Below are 20,040 nucleotides of genomic sequence, written 5' to 3' on the forward strand. Positions count from 1 at the left end.
TATAATTGATAAGAAATGCACTACACAATTTACAAAAAGAATGGAACAGTCTTGCAATGTACTTCTGATTTGCTAGTGTATAAGTACATTTAACAATATGATAATACATCAACATTTAATATTCTATCTCCACACTAAATGTTGATGTATTATCATTTAACAATATGATAATATTTAGAAAATAAATTACAACTTACCACTAAACAATTCTACTGACTCTGAAATATAGCAGGTTATGTTTCTCCTTTTATTTAAATGCTTTAACATTTAAATTTCTTCAAATTACTTAAGGTAACACAATATTACAAGATAAAGGAAATCGACTCTTTCAATCAGGAATTCACAGACAACTTAATATTATAAGAAATTCATACAGTATCTTAATAGCTAGTTATATACACTTTTTTTTATCTCATAAATATAGAAATTAATAGGGCCAGATAGTAAATCAAAAGAAAATGAAATCGTAAGATAGGTAAAGGGATAATTGTCTTCAATGAGACAGTTAAAATCTTAAACAATTGTAACACATGGAGACTATTTGACTTTGTTGACATAGGCATCAAGTTCAGCATCTAGTTGTTCTGCTGTAGCTAATGTACCTCTTCCACCCCCACGTCCTCCTCTTCTATTGCCACCTCCTCTCCCACCTCCTTAAATTTCAACAATATCAATTATTAAACTCAGTTAATTAAATGGATTAACTTCATGTATTTATAAATTAATGGTACATTATATGGTAATATCAATGAAATGGTCATTGATGTTCTTAGACATGTACAACCTACAATAATATTATGTCTCCGTATCCTATGATTATAACATCAATAATATATATGTCTTAATATAAGGTGACTACAATTTTTTATATATTTACACAAAAAAATGGTTATTAACAATTTTGTTCATATTTTGATTTTAATTAAATAGGACTATTTTAATGTAACTAATGTATTTATTTAATATAGAACTTCTTCAGTATTTTTATCGACTTGGTATTTTATTTTTCAACATGGTCAATCATGTTTCATAAGGGTTAGAAATAAAATAAACTAATGGTTAAGTGATGAAAATGTCTTCTCCACATCAGTCTTTATTGCTGAATAAAAATATCACTTATTACTATGCCTCTATAAGATGGGATCTCACAATGTGTTGCACTGGGTGGCATATATCGAAGGGTGCGAATGTCGGCAATTTTTTTAACTTAGACTGTTACCCTTGTTGACAGACCTCACACTAGGGAGGCAACACAGGTGCCTTTATAAAATAAAGTGCTGACATTCGGTACCCTTTGATAGACTGATAAAATCTCGAATCAATCTTAGACTATTAGAGTGCTACCAATGGGTAGTTTCTCTACACGCCTGTAACATTCCATTTTAACTAAGATCAAATTGATTGAATGTATTATATAATACACAGTTGTAAATTTCAATAAAGATATTTAAAAAAATCTTAGACTAAATTTTCAGAAAAAATATTCCGGCTAAAACAGTAATTATGAAATCAGTTTGAATTATTTAATTATATGGCATAATGTTAATACCTAAACATATAAACCCGATTTATGGCTAAAATAATTCAGAGATGTACATATACATATAAAATTTCAAATACACAGGTAACAGTGTCATATTCATGAGAGGTAGGTAAATATGTGGTTTTACAGTGAATAAACAAAAGTAAAATCTTCCCGGAAGAATAGAAGTTATTATTATTCAAGAACAGAAGAAAGTATTATAGTCCCTCTTGTAACAAGCAGCAATATTTTATTTTAACACACTCACAAATCGCAACACTTGCATAATAACTGCATACAAAATCAACTAAATGAATATTTAAAAAGTAAATGTTACAAGAAGGGGAAGTAGGGATTGATTTCATCGAATAAAATCATTAATTACGAATTGTGGCAATAAATTTCAAAACAGCCTTAATTTAATTTCAATAATTGAACAGAATGCTCAAACAAACATGACTACTAAATTTGACGAAGATAACCCTATAAATTTTAACCCATTTTTATACTGGAGCCTCTACCCTATGCTACCTACCCACTATTAGTATAGTTATCGGTGATCACCATGGAAACTAAAAGGTTCTGCAGAATGGCAAGTTTTAATATCATATAATTAGTTTTATATATCTTATAATTAATCAGAAATATAAACAAATTTGTTTGAAAATAATCATTTATTTATATCATAACATTTTATATTTTTCTGTCAATCATCATTATAGTTAAATTCTGTTATTTTTCTCAGCAGAAACTAAATTAAATGACATGACCGTTGGTAACCTCAGTATTCCAACTTATTTTATACTTGAGTTTAAAAACAAAAAAAATAATCTAGATGCCCACCGCCTTATAGATAACTAATTAAATGTGCCCATAGATAGAAAAAGGTTGGGGACTCCTGCATTAACAACGTGTATTAGCTAAGTGATGTAATTCATCATTAGTTTTAGAAAAATAAAATAAGAACATGTGAAAAATATGAATGAACTGATTTAGAAACTAATCACCTCAAATATTTATATTTGAACTCTACATTTACGAATTCAAATGAAACATTTTAGAAGTTTAAATGCTGTAATAATTACTATGAAACTATAATACAAAATAAAAAAAATGGCACAATTAGCCTTGAAAGCTCAAAAGTGAACTAGTTAAAAGTTCACATCATTATAGTGATCTCCCAGTAGGAGTGGATAGAATCTGGAATAATCTATCAGCATACTAAGTGATACTCTTTTACATCAGATGTATGTGACATTTTTATAGCTGATACAGAATCATATTTATAAGCTAATTAATTGTAAGTCACGCATAATTTGAAAAGATGGATGAAATAAATTTTGTTTTAGCAGTTATTTTAAATTGAATTTTATTAAAAGTTCTGTTTTATCACAAATATCTTTAGCACCAATTTAATTCCCTTATTTGTTTTGTTTAATTTATTTCTATCAATTACAGTTCCAATTATATGAAGTACTTTTAAACAGTTAATACATTTTTAAAATTGATACATTCAGGAATTAATATATAAGAAGATGGTCAGGGTTGCGGTCAAAATGATGGTCACTATTGACCGCAACCCTGACCATCTTCTTATATATCAATTTTTACGGTCAACTATATATACATATATTCAGGAATTAACATCAATGGTAGGTAAGTCTCATGGGCTACAGATGGTTGTATCACTAATTTGAGGAATGATTAATTTCTCCTATCTCCACTATTTTATTTTGCGTCAATGAAGGCTGGAATTATTTGTTAACAAATGATATTTTCAAAGCCCAAGACTATCTATATTAATTTGCTCATCTGGATGAGGTCCATTTACCTATATTAACTTGTATGGCTAAAATAGATACCAAGTAGCAGTGGGGCTACTGTCAAGATCAAGGACTACCAGGATCAGGTCCATTTTGACTATATCAACTACTTTATAATATCTGCTACAAAGTTTGTTTTTGATTGATACAATCTTTACCATCTAATATTGACTCAAAGGTCATTACTGTTTTAGTTATGATGTTTTAGCAGCAAATGAGTGATACATCATCATTAACTTGAAATTAATTATATTCAATTGAAAGAATATTGATAACACAAATGCATTGAGGAGTTAATACATAACAGGGTTTTTACTGGACTTACAAGTGCAGTGCAGTTTGTTGGAAGTTATACGTCCTATGTATGTGATTCAACAGATCAGAACTAATCTGCGAAGGTTTTAAACAAGTAAATTAAACTTGTTAAGTATTTTTTTATTCCAGCATAACTAGGGTATAAACTGAATAAGTGCATTTTCCCTCTTTTTTATTTCTATAAACATTTTGAACAAATGGATACAATACAAATACCTCATTGCATAAAATACAAATACCTCTAATCAATGAAGGGCCTACATATTTGTTTGTGTAACTTAGAAAATGGCTTATAACAGCTGAACACTGTAACAATAATGGTCTGGATTTAAAAATTTATATCACACTGAGGAAAGTCTTGAACCTGAATGTGAATTTCTGTAAGTGATATGAAATGATGGCTTGTTATTTTAAAGAATAAGCTTAATCGGCTGAGAAAAAAATTATTTTATTATAGAATTAAAATAAAAACAGAAAGACTTTGCGATCCCCCCTCCCCAAACATAACAACTAATTAATTGATCTTATTTGAATCAGAATTAACAATATAAATAATTACCTCTGAGGCCTCTTCGTACAGGATTCTGCCGTCTGCCACCACTTCTTGGAAGACCAAGTACCGAAGAAACATCAGATGTTGCCAATTGTATCTTCATAGGTCGACCTAGCATCCACAAACCATATTCCTCAACATTATATTCTATTCATAGCTGCAGAAGGCTATGACAAAAAAATGTAAATTCAAATGTTTTTACTAAAAACTAAAAAACCATCTTACCAGGAAAGGTAGTGGAACAAACTTCCACGGGGAGAGCAGAGTGAGAGGGTTACCGATTTTAACCAATTTTTTTTTTTTGTGATTCTATATCCAAAAATATTGGATAAATGTCTCAGTGCCATAGACCTTACAATATGAGATAAATTTTAATATTATTTTAGCAATTTTTACTACTGATTTTTATCATCCTTTATGTCATCTAAATACAAATTTTTTTTAGTAATAAAATAATATTTTATCTGGCAAGTTAATCAAAAAGCATATTTGCTGTATAGCTACAAAATTTATACAATATTAAAACCATTTAGATCGACTGAAGCAGCAAACTGGGGTAAAATATTTTTTATTGCTGACACAAGGTTATTTTATTTTTCCCGCCTCAAAAAAATATTAAAGTACAAATTTACACAGAAATTGAAAAAGAACATTTTTTTCCTAAAAAGTTTTTAATCACAAACATTGTAATACCTTTAACACAACTCTAATAATCTACATGAAACATAAAAATGGTTTAGAGACCCTAAAGCTACATCAAATTACACAAACCAGTCTGGGTTAACAAATTAGAACCAGAGGTATGAAATAAAAATTTTCCGTAATTTGAAACTACTTTTTTTTCTTATAAAACCATCAAATCTAAGTATTAAAGGATGAAAGAGCACAAATTCAACTTTCCAATGGATGCAGTTATATTAAATTTGAGAAATCCTGAGTTATAAATGTTGAAGTAAACACTGGGGTATTGGAAGAAAAACAAAATCCTCCAAAGAAACTAAGTTCAAAATTTTTTACTTTGATTTCAATGAAAATTAATATTTAAGGGTTTCAAAGGATGCTAAAAACAAATTAAACTTGATATTTAATAAGGGGTTTTAACGACTTTCTTGGAAGCTTATTATGGTTTTTGTAATTTTTTGTACATTTAAACCCATTTAAAATGATCAGCAATCATTTTTAGTAGTTCTACAAAAAAACAAATATATTGAATTATGATCCATACCAAAGCCAGAAAAAACTAACACAAAACAATTTTTCCTAGGATCTCAGGGTCCATTAGAACGAAAGCCAAGACACTTGTCCAATATTTATGGGCATAGAATCATCAAAACAAATTAAATTAAAATCAATGACCACCCCAATGTGTCCTCTCCTTTTTAGTTCCATTATTCTCATTCAACATGATAAGCCCACAGCCATATATAAACATTTCTGACGCAATCAGAGTAACCATAAAATAGGGTATTGTCTGAATTTGACAGAATGCAATTAGTTAAGAATTAAAAAACTAGCTGTCTTTAATTTCTATGCCTCATAAATTTACTTGAATCTCAGGTCCATTTAATGTTAATTTTGGATGGTTAGTGATTAGAATACAAAAATGAATTCCTTAGTTAATTTTTCATTGACAATCGAATTCCAAAAACCTTAGTACTATATGGGGCTTGAGCAAAAGAAAACACTTAAAACAGTTATTTACGTATATATAGGAAAGTGAAAGTAAAAAAAATTAACACACAAATAAATGAACTTACCATCAAGAGGAACACCATTATACTGTGTCATGGCTTTAACAGCATCTGCCCTCCTTTCAAAAACTACATCAGCTGTCCCTAAAGACCTGCCTGACTTATCATAATGCACTGTAGCGGATCTAAGTTGACCAAATTCGGCAAAAAGCTCCTGCAACAAAACAATAATAAAATATGTTAGTAGAGTTAGATTTTACTTTCCAATTGAGTTATTGAGAATCAACGTATAAAATAAAACTTCAATTTAAAAACTAAAATGCTAATAATAATTACACAATATTCAAGAAACGATAATGGATGTGGTTAAGATTAATTCAATCATACTCCAAGGCTACAGGCTACACAACATTCTAAATACTTAAATTTAATAAGAAACCATAATAAGCAGTAGTATAAATTGTAGAACTACACAAAAACATAATTACCTGGATATCTGAATTTGAAACACCAAAATCCAGATTTGAAACAAGCAATTTTGCAAGACCACCTCCACCACCACCACCACCACTGCCACCGCCTCCACGGATCCTAAAATTGTCATTAAACATGTCATGTTGCCACCTTCCATTTATGTCTCCTCCCTAAAATAATAAAATAGCAATAACAACAAGAAATAGATTAATAAATAAATTAAAAAAATTTAAACATTAAATAGCTGAGAAAAAGATGAATCTAAAATTAAAATTTCTAATAAGAATAAAACTAACTTAAACCATTTAAGAGGTCCAATGCTAATATAATTACTTAAGCTTCTTAACAATTGAAGCCATCTAGTTTAAACGAGATTTTTCTCAGCATAGGATTAAAAAAATATACATATGCTGTTTGAAAACAAAATGTATTGTTAAATACACAGATTTGTAAATCTCAGCCAACTAGAACTGAAAAATAATATAATGATACACATTTAATGAAACAATTCAATAAATTTGTTGAACATTCTGACCTTCTAATTTACTTTTTTTTACCCCTTTGAAATCTTTACTTGAGGTCAAAAATTAAAATACAATAGTACTTGATTTATACATTCATATTTTATACCTTTCAGAGATCCTGCACCCTCCTACTTAACATAAAATCTGTCCCAGTAATATTGTACTAGTTCCAAAATGTATAATACAAAAACAAAGAATACATTATCTTGGATGATGACGAAATTTTGCTTCATTATAGTGTTCTATATTTTAAAATGCGTGATTCACCGAGGTGCTGTGACTTAATATTACCATACTAAATCAGATTAAATGAAGAAGAGGGGGCACACAGTAACCCCCATAACATTTAGGATGTTAATATGTATACCAAGCACTACTGTGTTTTAATCTTTAACCAAAAAGTAGGATAATAAAACAAATGAACACATCAATTTACAAATATCCTCTATAAATTTTTCTAATCTATTTTAAAACTCAATTCATAATTGGTATGAATAATAAATTTTTCTAATCTATTTCAGAAATTAAAGTGTTTTAGAAATGTAATTGAGTTAAAAAGGCTAATTATAAATTTAAAAAAAACTGCCATGAGGTAAGTAACAAAGAAAATTCATGGAATTATTTTTAAGGAGGTTCACCTCCAGATTTACAAGACAAATAATCGGGTAACTTTGTTATTCATTAAAAGTCTTAAAAGTCCTTTGTATAAATTTTAAGCATTACTCAATGATTCATATCTGCGTACTAACTACCACTTAATGCCTAATTTGATTGGATCTGTTTACAATTTGACAGATTACCTGTTTCTTGATAATACTTTTAAATGGCATCTAAATAGAGTCATTGTACCAATACAAAAGAACAATCATGGATATACAATAAAAATTGAACAAAAAAAAAAGACCCACATGGTAAATAGAATTAATGGGACATCCTATAGATGATTGAAGAAAGAAGAGATTATATGTGTCAAAGAACTATCCATGATGGTTAAAAAAAACACTAGTTCATGTTGTCAGTTACCATGGTTGTATAAAAAGAAAATAAACAGCATAGGGATATTTGACAACTCATATTTCAAAATATAAAAGTAATTGTATGGTCAACAAAGAAAATATCAAGGACAATTTTTTCATTCTTTAGTAACTTAAAAAAATAGTAAATGCAATGATACTGTGAAGTAAATAAAAAGTAAACACATGAAGTGTGAACATTACACAACAGATTGCTATGATTCATAATAATAAATCCTCAGTGTACAGATAAGTAACAAAAATATTTACCCTTTGGTACGGCGTCGACCTAACATTTCCAAAAGTATTTCTTCTACGTATAACACCACCACCTCCTCCTCCTCCTCCTCCAGAAACTCTGTTAGTCCGGCCTCTGCCTCCTCGTGCAAAAGATCCTCGATTATTACTACCACTACCACGCATCCTTCGGGTAGGAAACTTAATTTTATTCTGTTTTATTATGTCATCTAAACTCATGTCAACTTTGTCAACCATTTTACTAACCGAATTTAGACTACTACAGCACAGACTAAACAGAACGATTCACTACTACTGCAACCTGACCCGACGCCGCAAAATGGACGCTTCTAACACAGCACAATAAAAGATGGCAGCACAAACTAAGAGCTACAAAATTTCTCACTTTTCAGAATGAGTAACCAAATTCTATTAAAAAGTATACAGCAATTACTATATTAATATAATATAAGCGACATGTTTTCTAATTTGAATTAAATTAGATTTATTCATACAGTAGCACTCCTTCTACTTTTAGAAGTTAAAACTTAAGTTTTAGAAATGTTCAATAATAACTAGCTAAAAATAAAGATGCATATTTTGAACAGCAAATAAATAGTAGTATAGGCAATTTTAACAACACATGTAATCTTATTGAATTTAATCAATTATCGAGGTAGTTGATTGTAATTTCTGTTGTGAATACGTATTATTATCGTCATCGTTTTGCCATTTAATAAACGAATAGTTTTATATTACTTCAAATTAGATTTTCTCGTCATGATATTGGTTCTATCATATCTAATTTTTTTCTTTAATAGAATCTATTCAGATAAGCAATTGATTAACCCAAAATTTTTCGATTAACTCTCTATCCTTATCTTCCTAAACCTAACAAATATTTTCCAACTCTTTGCATTGGCCAAATAAAAAGTATTGAAATCAAATTTGTAGCTATCTCTCTAAAACAACCGGAGGTGTGTAGAGGAGTAAGGAAGGTATTGTAGTTGGGTCGAATTTTCGGATTTCTAATCTAATTTTCGGAATTCTAATCGCTATAAAGCCCTTCGATTCGAAGGACCGCATTTTTGGCAGTTGATCATATGGTTTGAGACATAAAGGCCTATCTCAATTCTTTAAGAGACGCTATGAATTCCCGAGTCCCATCAATTTGAGTTGCTCTGTACTCACGAATTGCTATCACACTCTTCACTCTGTATATAGCCTCTTTTCTTGACTGAACATTTATCATGCCAGATGATAATGGTATCCGTATTGCCATTATCTATTTTACACCCAAAGAAACTCTGCGTTTAATTTTTACTGCTAAAGAGTTAGAAAAGACATTCTAAAGACATTGAAGCCTTCTACCGAATGGTGAAAGAATCATATCTGCACTTATTTGGAATTGTTTCTCGATTCATATGGTAAAGGAATACATACATGCAGGAATGTGTGAAGACTGATGGAAGAACATAGATTTCTTCGAGTAATAATTTAGGAGGATGAAATGGTGCGGGTAGCGCTTAGAAAGAAAGTACTTAAAATAGTAAAAAGTATTCAATAGAAACCAACGTTTCGACCCATATTGTTCTGTTAATTCATCGTAAATAATAATTTTTGTTTGTCCACAATCACCATGTCTACTTACTTGTATACCATACCATGTATACTTGGTTAACAAGTATTTTTTAGAGTTTTTATTTTATAACATCCTTCCACTATCCTTTCCTTAAATTAAAATGTTTTGTAGACTGGTTCCATATTCTTGTAATACGTTGAATAAGGAGACTGGTACTCTCCAGCATTGTGGTAACATCGAAAGAATAGTTTCAGTTACCCTCCTGTCTATCCTAGCTCGCTGTCTTAGCTTATATCTCATTCATAACTAAGCAGGTAGAAGGAATGGGGAAAACCTGATGAATGATATATGACCTAATTAAAAATATAAACTCAACACGTCAACTAGCGACGGTATCGGACAGTTACGAAAGAGATTATCTGCGAGGTTAGGGAAATAGCAATTATTGATGATCGAGAAATTGTTGGCATCTGGGAACGAAGAGAACAGAAAATCTTTGAAACTTTATGCAACAATCAATTAACAGGTAATCAATGTTTGGACTGAGCCAAAGGAAGAGGTTGTAGATGCCGCATATAAAATTAATCATTGGAGTAAGTTGGACTCCATTACAAATGAAAATAAAGGAGATAAATTTAAGAGTAAATATAGTGGTTATAATCACTTGAGAGACAGCTTCCTTGCGTTTGGAAAGTCTTACTTTAAAAGCAATAAATTGTGTAAAGCTCCTCAAGCAATAAACTCTGAAAAACTGCTAACTTCCAATATAAATGCCAGTTCGGTGGGACTCGGTTTGTAGAGTTCTAATTTAGGTGCCTAAATTTCTTAACGAGCGCCTATATGGAACACGCCCGAGGGGCCCCCAAAAGCTTCGATGGTTGGATGGTGTTAAAGATGTTTCAAGGACCCTGCTCGGAGTGACGAATTGGAGAGCAGCTGCACTTGACAGATTAAACTGGTGGAAGCTGCTTGAGGAGGCCATGACCCAGTAGTAATGGGTTGTCGCACCGATTGGTGATGATGAATTTAGCTACCGCCGCCTTTTTCTTCTTTACTTCTTTTTCAGATTTTTTTATATGGTACAAAGGCAGCTTAATTAATTAAGAGTTGCTAAACCTATGTTTTGAAACACAACCTATATTTCTTTAATTCATTTTTATAGTTGTTTAGCAGCTGATATTCAATTTTTTTTTACGTTTTATTGATTTTGCACTATCTGGTGTCGGTTCCACTGAGATTGTGCCTGTTGCCCAGAAATGAGGAGCTAGACTTCCTCCGTTGACTTTCCATAATTTCTTGACCTCTTGGTAGGTAATCTGAAGCTGGTCCTACCAGATTTTCATTTATCACTGCTGTTCTTGATCTGGTAGGCGACTACATCGAATTGTGTTTTAATGTCGTGAATCTCTGGAGCAGAAACATCTGTTCTTTAGCATATATGGTGGGAACGGTGTATGCTCTAGTAGAGATGGATATTGCTGCCATAACTATCTAGTTCTGCCCTACAAAGTACTAGAGCATATAAGGCAAGCTTCAGTACAGCTCTTTGAATTTTACCTAGTTTGCCTCATATCTTCTCATGGGAGACATGTTGTATGAGCGGTCTAGTTATATATCAAGAGTCTATGGCTGTGCAGCTTGTAATGCCAATGGGGCTAAAGCATGAGGCCGAGATGGTTGTATGATCTATGATATGACTGAATAAGTGGATGTCTCTGGTCATGTATATGGGCTGCTGAATTAGCATTGTACTAGGATAATTTCAACACTTAGTTAAAACTTTGTTTAGTAATCTTGTTTTCATGGGAATTAATGAAGTTGTCATGACGTCACCAATGCAAACAATGCACTATCTCTCTCAGAAAATCATCATAAGATTATTTATTGATTATTATACATTCATGACTACAAAAATATAAATAATAATTTATAGAAGTTATGCCAATACCACTCATGCCAAGAAAAATTAAGTGCTTTGACTTACCCCTCTGGCTACAATAGTTTAGTAATGGACAGGATAATTCATCTTTACTGACCAAGGTAACAGGTATGGATCTAGATTTAGTTTTTCATGGAGAGGAGAAACAATCTGAGTGATTATAGAATTTGGGGATTGGTAGAATGTCTCAGATTAAGTTTACAATTATAATTAAAAGTTTACTTGACAAAAAGTTAAAAAACATTTGTTACAGTTACCACTATCGGTATTTGTAAGTATATTTTAAACTCAGGCATATTTTTTTTCTCAGTGGTTATAGGGAGAATTATCAACACAAATACTAATGTAAGTAATAAATCTTAATTAAAAACTATTCAAAAAAGAATGAATGAACTTCATACCAGTTTTGTGAAGATATAACATCATAGATACTGTAAAAAATTAATATAAAAGTAGATTTTAGGCATTTTAAGTACACATTCGAAATAAAAGATGACAAAGTGGTAATGAAGTAATTGAAGCCACATCAATATTAAACAATGCATAACATATTTTATGTATATTTATTGGTATGAAATTTAAATTTAAAATCAATAAAGGAAGAAAATTGTTTATCATTATTTTTTTGTTACATCACAAAGGAATCAAAATGAATGGTAATCCATGCTTTTCCGTAGTGTCATACAATCAACCTCATCGATTTTAAGTGAATTTACTTTAACATTGATCTCTTCTTCCAACTGCACCTGAAGGCGTAGTAAATACCTCAAGGAAGCTTGAGCCTTAAATACATGAAATCGTGTAATTATTATGAAAAAGTAAATTAACTTTTTCTAACATTACATAGTAATTAAATGTATAATATTATACACTTACATCCAACATCATCTTTTGCAGTTCTGTGACCGATTTTTGGATTGTAGCCACCTCATTTACTAAATATATTTCAGCTTCATCTCTAGCATAATACAAATATGTTAATATTGAATACTAAATTTTAATATCAATTGTCAATCTTAATTTCTGTAATTACAACTATTATGAGCTGTCTGCAGCAAATTAGCGATGCATTCCAGAAAAGGGAAAGTGGGAATACAATGAGCCATAAATATAACCAGAGAGTAACAACAAATAAAAAAGTAATATTGGGGTATAAAGATTATTAAGAGGTTCTCAAAATAATATTTCTTTCTTAAAGCTTAAGAGGATGAATTTAATTAATATTGGAGGCTTCAAACTCTAAAGTTGGGTTAAAATGAAAGTTGAACATTATAGATGAACACTGTTGAAATCCAAAATAGCTTCCTGTAAGGATGGATTGATATAGTTTACCCTAGAATTGGAAAGAAATAAAGAAAATAAGGGGTCAAAGAAATGTCTAATCCAATTTTAAAATAAAATCAGAAAATTATTCATTTGAGGATTCAACCTTCTTTTTAAAATATACAGAAAAAATAAATTTCTTAATGAACAGATTTTCCAATTTATTTTTTAAATTAGACTCCACTGAAGAAAGTGTGATAGTTACTGTAATATTTAAAAGTTTGTTTATCATAGAAATCGAAAGTGGCCACCTCAACAAAAAAATGCTTTCTATAGATGGCAAGTAAGCAAGTAAAGACATCGCGAACTCAATGATCTTAAAAATATTGGAAAAATTGACATTTGCCTTTGAGAGGGTGTCAGACATTTCCATCAAATTCCTAACTACTGATAGGGCTTAGCAGATCATAGACAGCAACCCTAATGTCACTATTCAGCCTGGAGTCCTGGACAGTTTTACTGCCCCTAGACAATGCCCCATATGTGACGCTCAATCTCTGTCTCTATGGGTAAATCCTTGATGAATGGTAACCCAAGCTGTTCCAAGAAATTATGTATTTCTGTTCCTGTAACATTCCAATAAGAGAAACCTTTTTGAATCAAAAAGGTTTTAGTCTGTGACCAAACCATTTGAGGTCTGGTTTATAGAAGTTAAAAACAAAGGAAAATAATAGGTTTGGGGCAAAGAAAAATAAAAGTGTCCACTTATGAGAGTTGTTTGTTATTTGAATGTATTAGCCATGAGAAGTTACACTGTATATAAATCTCAAATCCACTTTTAACTGTCAGTCGGTCTGAACAATCGTTTAAAAAATATATAAATAATCTTTTCAATTTCTTGAAATGGTTATTATTGTTTAAATAAAATAAATTGTATCCAATTTGTCTCAAAACACTTTTTATTTCTTTAAAAATCCAACTTTTTGGCCATCCTCAAAGACAATATAAAATACAAATATAAATTTAAGTTAAAATTACCCTATTTTGTCACTCTTCACATTAATTATTATAACTTTCTTATCTATTTGATAAGAAAGTGGTGGAAATATTGTTGTTAAATTGAGATTTGTAATTAAAAGTTTTAATATTTAATGTGAAGAGTGGCAAAATAGGGTAATTTTGATTGAAATTTATGACTGGGCAGAATAGCCAGCAAAAAATTTTTAAATTATTGATGGGAGTGTAAATTTGTATTTAAGATTGTCCTTGACGAATCCAAATTGGCCAAAACGTTGGCCTTTAAAGAAATAAAGAGTGTTTTGAGACTTAAATTGGATACAATTTATTTTATTTAATAAATATATATATGTAATGACATATCATGAATAAGAGAAGTCTGAATATAAGGTTTGTTGAGATCTGGATTTATGAAATATTGTTTTCATTGAATTACATGCTTTCTTGTTCAGAATTTAATTTTAAAAATATATAAGATATGCCATTAATTCAATAAATTATTTCATCCAAATATTTTATGAAACCAATGTTATTTGTAAAATAACAGATAGAGTGAAATACTTACATAAAGACATTATTACACCAAAAAATAATTCCATGACCATTAATAAAATGTTCTACACATGACTATGCATTTAGTTTTATCAAGCAATATTATTTGTAATGATTCTTCTGAGAAAATGAACACATTGAAATACAGTTTGACATACATATTTCATATTATTTACACTTTAAATACCACCTGCAAAGTTCAGCATTTGCCCTCTGACATCTATTTCCAAGTCGGGTATGAGCTAGTCCCATAAATCCTTCTTTTTGTGCAAGTGCTGCTTGGAGATTGTAAATGGTTTGTTGCATTTCATTAACTTGGCGTACAGTCTAGAAAGAAAAACAGAATGCTTTTTGATTGTGACAACCTAAATTTTAGTTTTTCAGGTGAATCACTTAATCAATAACAATCAACAACAAATAAGATAACAAAAATTAATACACAAAAAAAAGAAGAAATCCTAATAGGATATAGCAAGTCTATAATACGAGTGATTATAACACAATAAATGTGTAACCTTATTTACTAAAATACACCTAAACATAATTATGTTTACCATTTTTCAAATAATTCTTTTCGATAATATTTCATAATTAAATCATCAAAAGCAAATAGCTTACCAATTGCCTTGTGTACTCTAATAATACAAGTTTAGCATATAGCAATAACCAACAAGCTAAGCTTTTTACATATGTGGCATAGGATTGAACAGTCATGTTTAATGCTCATAGTGAGTAATTAGAGATTGAGAGGGGATAGAAAAGTGTTATAAATCGAGAAAGTTCAATCTCCTTGTGAAAACTTTACTTAAGATATGATATTTCACACTACAATGTGTAAAAGTCATGTCACAGTACTTAGAGGTGGTGAGAATAACAACTTTAAACAGGGTATCTCAGGACACAACTTACATTAACAGCAGGAAGTTTAAGATAAAGTTTTCATGGATAAACTTGACTTTAAAACAAAAATAGAATGTCGCTGTACCTTATGGATGGGGTTAAGGTAATTTAGCTGAGTACATTGGTTACTATGGAAAAAGCATAAAATAAAAAAATTCTAAATTAAATGATTTTTTAAATAGTAGCCAAACTCTAAGATAAATAATAAGAGATCACTAGCAAATATTTGATATCTTCAACATAAATTGAGAAATAAATATTTTTCAAAATCTTAATCCAATATATTAAAATATAGTATAGCATACATTAATTTGAACTAATATTAATCAATTCTTTTTCTCTACCGAATGTTAAATTATTACCACAGCTGGAACCAAAGTTAATATTTAAAATTACTCTTAAATCACACTTTTTTTTTCTAACAGTAGTTGAAGATAGCATTGTTGAATGCTATCTTCCAACAAACCTCAAAATGTTGATTCTCCAATTTTGTTTTGGTTTCTTTGTATTCACCTATTCTTCTCATAAAAGCTTTATTAACAGTATCATACTGAGTTCTTAAATCTTCAACCATTTGGTTAAGAAGAGTGTCAACATATGCTCTTAATGGTTTGCCAACAAGTAATTCTTTTGCTGCAGCATCAATATTTTTTTGAGTTTGAGCAATCCATTCTTCTTGGCTAATAGTCCTATACAAAGTTTAAAGCAATAAATAACTTAGTTACAACTTAAAAATAAACATTACATTAGTCTTATACTAATGTAAATTATATTATTACTACATTAAAGTACATTACTTAAGTTATTACTACAATTGCCATATTAACAAAATATCATCATTAATTTGTTAAACAATAAAACTTAGTTGTGGACCACATTTAAAGTGACCAGATTAAGCAGGACAGTTATGAATTTGTTGCTCCAGCTTTGACCATTCCAACACACCAGAAAATCATATATTAGTATCATATTACTGAGACAGAAACATAAGTTTTTTTTCAATTATGTAATATGGTTCGTGATATTACACTACTAGTTCAATTACCTTTAAGAGCTTAAAAAATTGTTGATTATAAATTATAAGAACTTACGCTGGATTTAGTGGGGCATTTCCATGGTAAATTGATAAGTTCAAATCAGTTTCCTTAAGCCTAGCATTGTACTGGTCAATAAATAAAACATTTCCTTTATCTTCTAAATCAATTTTTAGAGTGTAATTCATTGCTCTCAATCTCCTGATTTGTTCTTTTACCTGCTCTAGTAATCTGATAATCATAGTTTGCACCCCCTCCATTACCTGGATTTCTCTAATTAATTCCATTTCCACTTCATCATGGCAAAGATCAAAACCTAAACGGGCTTCTCTAAAAAATATTAGTTGATTGATCATATTATTATATTTTAAACATGTTAGACTTTAAGAATTAAAATTTTCAACTATTTTAGAATGGTTATTATAAGAAAATTTAAAAGTAATTAAAACTATCTATTAAAAAAGATGGTGAAAAAAAGAAGGAAAATAAATAAGAATAATGGTCCATGGAAACCTATAAATGATTAGGTAAAATTTATATTATAATAAATTAGATGACTGACATTGTACTTTGGTAACACACTTTATTAGAGCAGCCTTACAAAATAAACAAACTATTTCTTTCTGTGCATATGAAACAGAATGAAATAGTTGCTCAATATTTCTTAAACCTAATAAAGCCCAATATGAAAGGTTTAATATTTAGTATAACTTGGATGGAGGTCTGAATAACAATGTCACTGGGTTGGTATTAAAAGTGATTAAGTGCTATTTTTGTCAGAACTTAATCTAATTATCTCTAACCCCATGATATTTAGATTTAAAAAAAAATAGTCAATTCTATTGATTCAATAATATAATTATTTTGGCTCATGCTATCTATAAAAAATGACTTTCATTATTGAAAGAAACATGAAATTATTCCATGAGATAGATTTAAAATTAACAGCAAATAGTCCATTTACTAATCTAAATTATTTAGTCTCTCAAACCACTACATGTTCCCATTACTGTGTATAATTACCAAGGTATATTTGTTCACTAATAAAAAAGATTATTCAGGCCACTATAAACATGATAATGTCTTTCCTTTTATTTTATATTATGATCACTGCTCACTTTTTTTTAGTGAGTAAAAAAAAGATACTCGGTTCAATGTGGAGAGAATGTTTTTTTTTATAATCTGTCCTGCCCAAGTACATTAGGGGAGGGTCCAATGGCACCTGCAGAGTTAGACTGTAATCAGTAGCATACAATCAATATTTGAGACCCTGGGTGGATTTCTTTTTTTAAGTTCCATCCAAATAAAAAAAGAAAGAAAGACAATTTTTAAATAATAAGAATAGCCTTCATATCTAATTAAAAAATTGGTTGCCATAAACTAAGCTTTCAAATAAAATTAAAAAAAGGCTTTTGTGTAGAGACTAGAGTCCATAGTCCAGAGCCCCTCACCTCCTCAGATACTACTGGGATTATCTACATTGTGTTAGTAGAAAAAAATTGAGAAACCCTGAACAGAGAGGGTATAAATATATACATTCTAAAAAAATAAAAGGTTATTTACCTCAATATTACACATTTCTGACATATTTCAAGTGCATTTGCAGTTAAAGTTTTTTGACATTTTTGTATTCTGTCTTGATAAGTTACAAGTGCCTCTATTTCTTTTTCCATATCTTTTTTTTGCTGTTCAAGGGTATGTTTTTGAAATTCAATATCTTTTACTTTTACTTCTAATTGGTGATCTACTTCCCGGCGATTTTTTAGTGTCTCATCAGATGTTTCATCAATAATTCTTTCTGCTTTAAGCATTAAACGATCAGCTAACTGGTGCTGGTCATCCATAAAACGAAACCTTTCTCTGCGAGTCATATACCATTGGTCTAAAGTATATCTTGGTGGTTTAGGAGGAACAATAAGGAGAGGATTTTGGGCCAGATAAGAGAGCTTATGTTTAGGTAATGCCATTTTTTCAGGTCTACAACATAAAACCAGATTACAGTAGGTCCTAGTACATCTTACAGTAAGTTAATCAATCTAAATATAGAAATAGCTTACCAATAATAGTACCCAATCAACAAAACGATACTAATTAGACCAGGAAGAGTAATTGTATTGACAGCTATTCGATATTAATAAAAAAAAACAAGAAGTAAGTCTACTATTAAATTGATCAATACACAACAGTTTCCATGGTTATAGTTTACAGTTATATGGTATCCAATAGAAACAGTTACAAAAAAAAGGAAAATTAATTTTTAATCAATAGTATTTACTAAATACTATTTTAGTATAATCTACCAATGACAGATATTCTTCAAAACTAAATTTTATTACGTATAAAATAGAAATGAATGGTTTTAAACGTAGTTTGAAACCAATTCATGAAAAAAATATTTTATCTGATGATAGACCAGCGAATATCAAGCGCCAACAGAGCCTCTCTCTTTCAAGAATACTGAAATTTCTAAAAATCTGAAGCCAAGGGTTTACAATGCCATGACAACGGCAGCAATGACTGCTCTGACATATGGCTACGAGAATTGAGCTTTTACAGGTACTCTAGAAAGGAGAATCCAAAGATTTGAACGGAAAGTCCACCGTACAATTACAGGACCGATCTGGAATCAGAGCCTTAACATATGGAGGAGAAGAATTCTAGACAGGCAGAGTGGAATAATAACACTACTATCTTGGCCAAAAATAGAACTATAATGTACTGATTCACTAATATATATTATTACTCACTGCCCTCTAAGGAAGAGAATCCCTGGACATTTATCAAAATTAGGTTTTTTTTTCTTTTTCTGATCCCTCTATAACTGAAAAACATGAAATTAGTAGGTTGCATTACGTATAGTTACATAATTCGAATTGGTTACTACCTTTTTCTTCCATTGGTACTTGGAGGTGTACAGATTTTGACTTTGGTTTTTGATTATCCAATCAAAATTAATTATGTACAATTTGTATTGGTCATACTTCTGGGCTTAAAAAGTCCGTCGAGAGATGCTACGTGTAAGACATTAGCTTTTTGAGGATCAGAAGATTCTATTGTAACCTTTATTAATTCAAATAATACATTTAGTATAGAATATTAAAATATATCATATTCATGAAATCAAAATACGTATACAAGAAATAAAACGTATTAATATACGGAGATTGTCTGATCTTAGCTAATACCCGCCCAAAGTAGTTCGCATTGCTCTAAGTCATATGTGGGCAATCCCCGGCCCGCGAGACATTTTGAAAAATATTACAATTAAAAAAATATATCACACAACTTACTCTCAGAATCAAGTTAGGAGCAAGCCGAATGGTGGCGATCATCAAAGAGTGAAGCGGCGCAACAGAAGATCATTGCTTCTCAATTATTCTACACTAGACGATTCTAGATCATTCATTTATTTTGCCTATATGAGAGGGTGGATTGCCCGAATTTTAGTTCTGATCTATTTGAGTTGCCGAGGTGATAACTTCGACTAGCGATATCCTAGCGAACTGCTAGTGCCGTCAATTTGCTTTGCGACTTTGTGTGCATCTTGAGTGCTTACTAATTATATTTAGTTATTACATTTATCGAAGGAAAATGATGTCGG

The 20,040-nt window shown here is 30.2% G+C and overlaps 2 protein-coding genes across 5 annotated transcripts; both read right to left on the bottom strand.

Moving 5' to 3' along the window:
- Positions 1-159: 159 nt before the first annotated feature.
- Positions 160-8,512, bottom strand: Ref1 (RNA and export factor binding protein 1). The gene is made up of 5 exons (XM_014429707.3): positions 8,186-8,512; positions 6,393-6,548; positions 5,971-6,118; positions 4,220-4,324; positions 160-653 (listed from the first exon to the last, which is right to left on the bottom strand). Exons 1-5 carry the CDS (start codon positions 8,408-8,410, stop codon positions 538-540), a joined length of 750 nt encoding a protein of 249 aa, XP_014285193.1. The 5' UTR covers positions 8,411-8,512; the 3' UTR covers positions 160-537.
- Positions 8,513-12,217: 3,705 nt separating this feature from the next.
- Positions 12,218-19,491, bottom strand: LOC106686397 (tektin-1). 4 transcript variants are annotated; one of them, XM_024358879.2, is made up of 8 exons: positions 19,324-19,491; positions 19,187-19,260; positions 18,003-18,416; positions 16,497-16,769; positions 15,872-16,094; positions 14,696-14,832; positions 12,550-12,631; positions 12,218-12,455 (listed from the first exon to the last, which is right to left on the bottom strand). In XM_024358879.2, exons 3-8 carry the CDS (start codon positions 18,404-18,406, stop codon positions 12,318-12,320), a joined length of 1,257 nt encoding a protein of 418 aa, XP_024214647.1. In that variant the 5' UTR covers positions 18,407-18,416; positions 19,187-19,260; positions 19,324-19,491; the 3' UTR covers positions 12,218-12,317. The 4 variants fall into 4 exon arrangements, 3 of the variants coding, with proteins under 3 accessions (XP_024214647.1, XP_014285174.1, XP_024214646.1); XM_014429688.3 differs by having other exon boundaries at positions 19,187-19,254; positions 19,324-19,406; XM_024358878.2 differs by lacking the exons at positions 19,187-19,260; positions 19,324-19,491 and adding an exon at positions 18,497-19,054.
- Positions 19,492-20,040: the final 549 nt, after the last annotated feature.

Source organism: Halyomorpha halys, unplaced genomic scaffold (genome assembly GCF_000696795.3).
Source record: "Halyomorpha halys isolate HHAL.00 unplaced genomic scaffold, Hhal_1.1 Scaffold815.1, whole genome shotgun sequence".
Taxonomy (NCBI): Eukaryota; Metazoa; Arthropoda; class Insecta; order Hemiptera; family Pentatomidae; genus Halyomorpha; species Halyomorpha halys.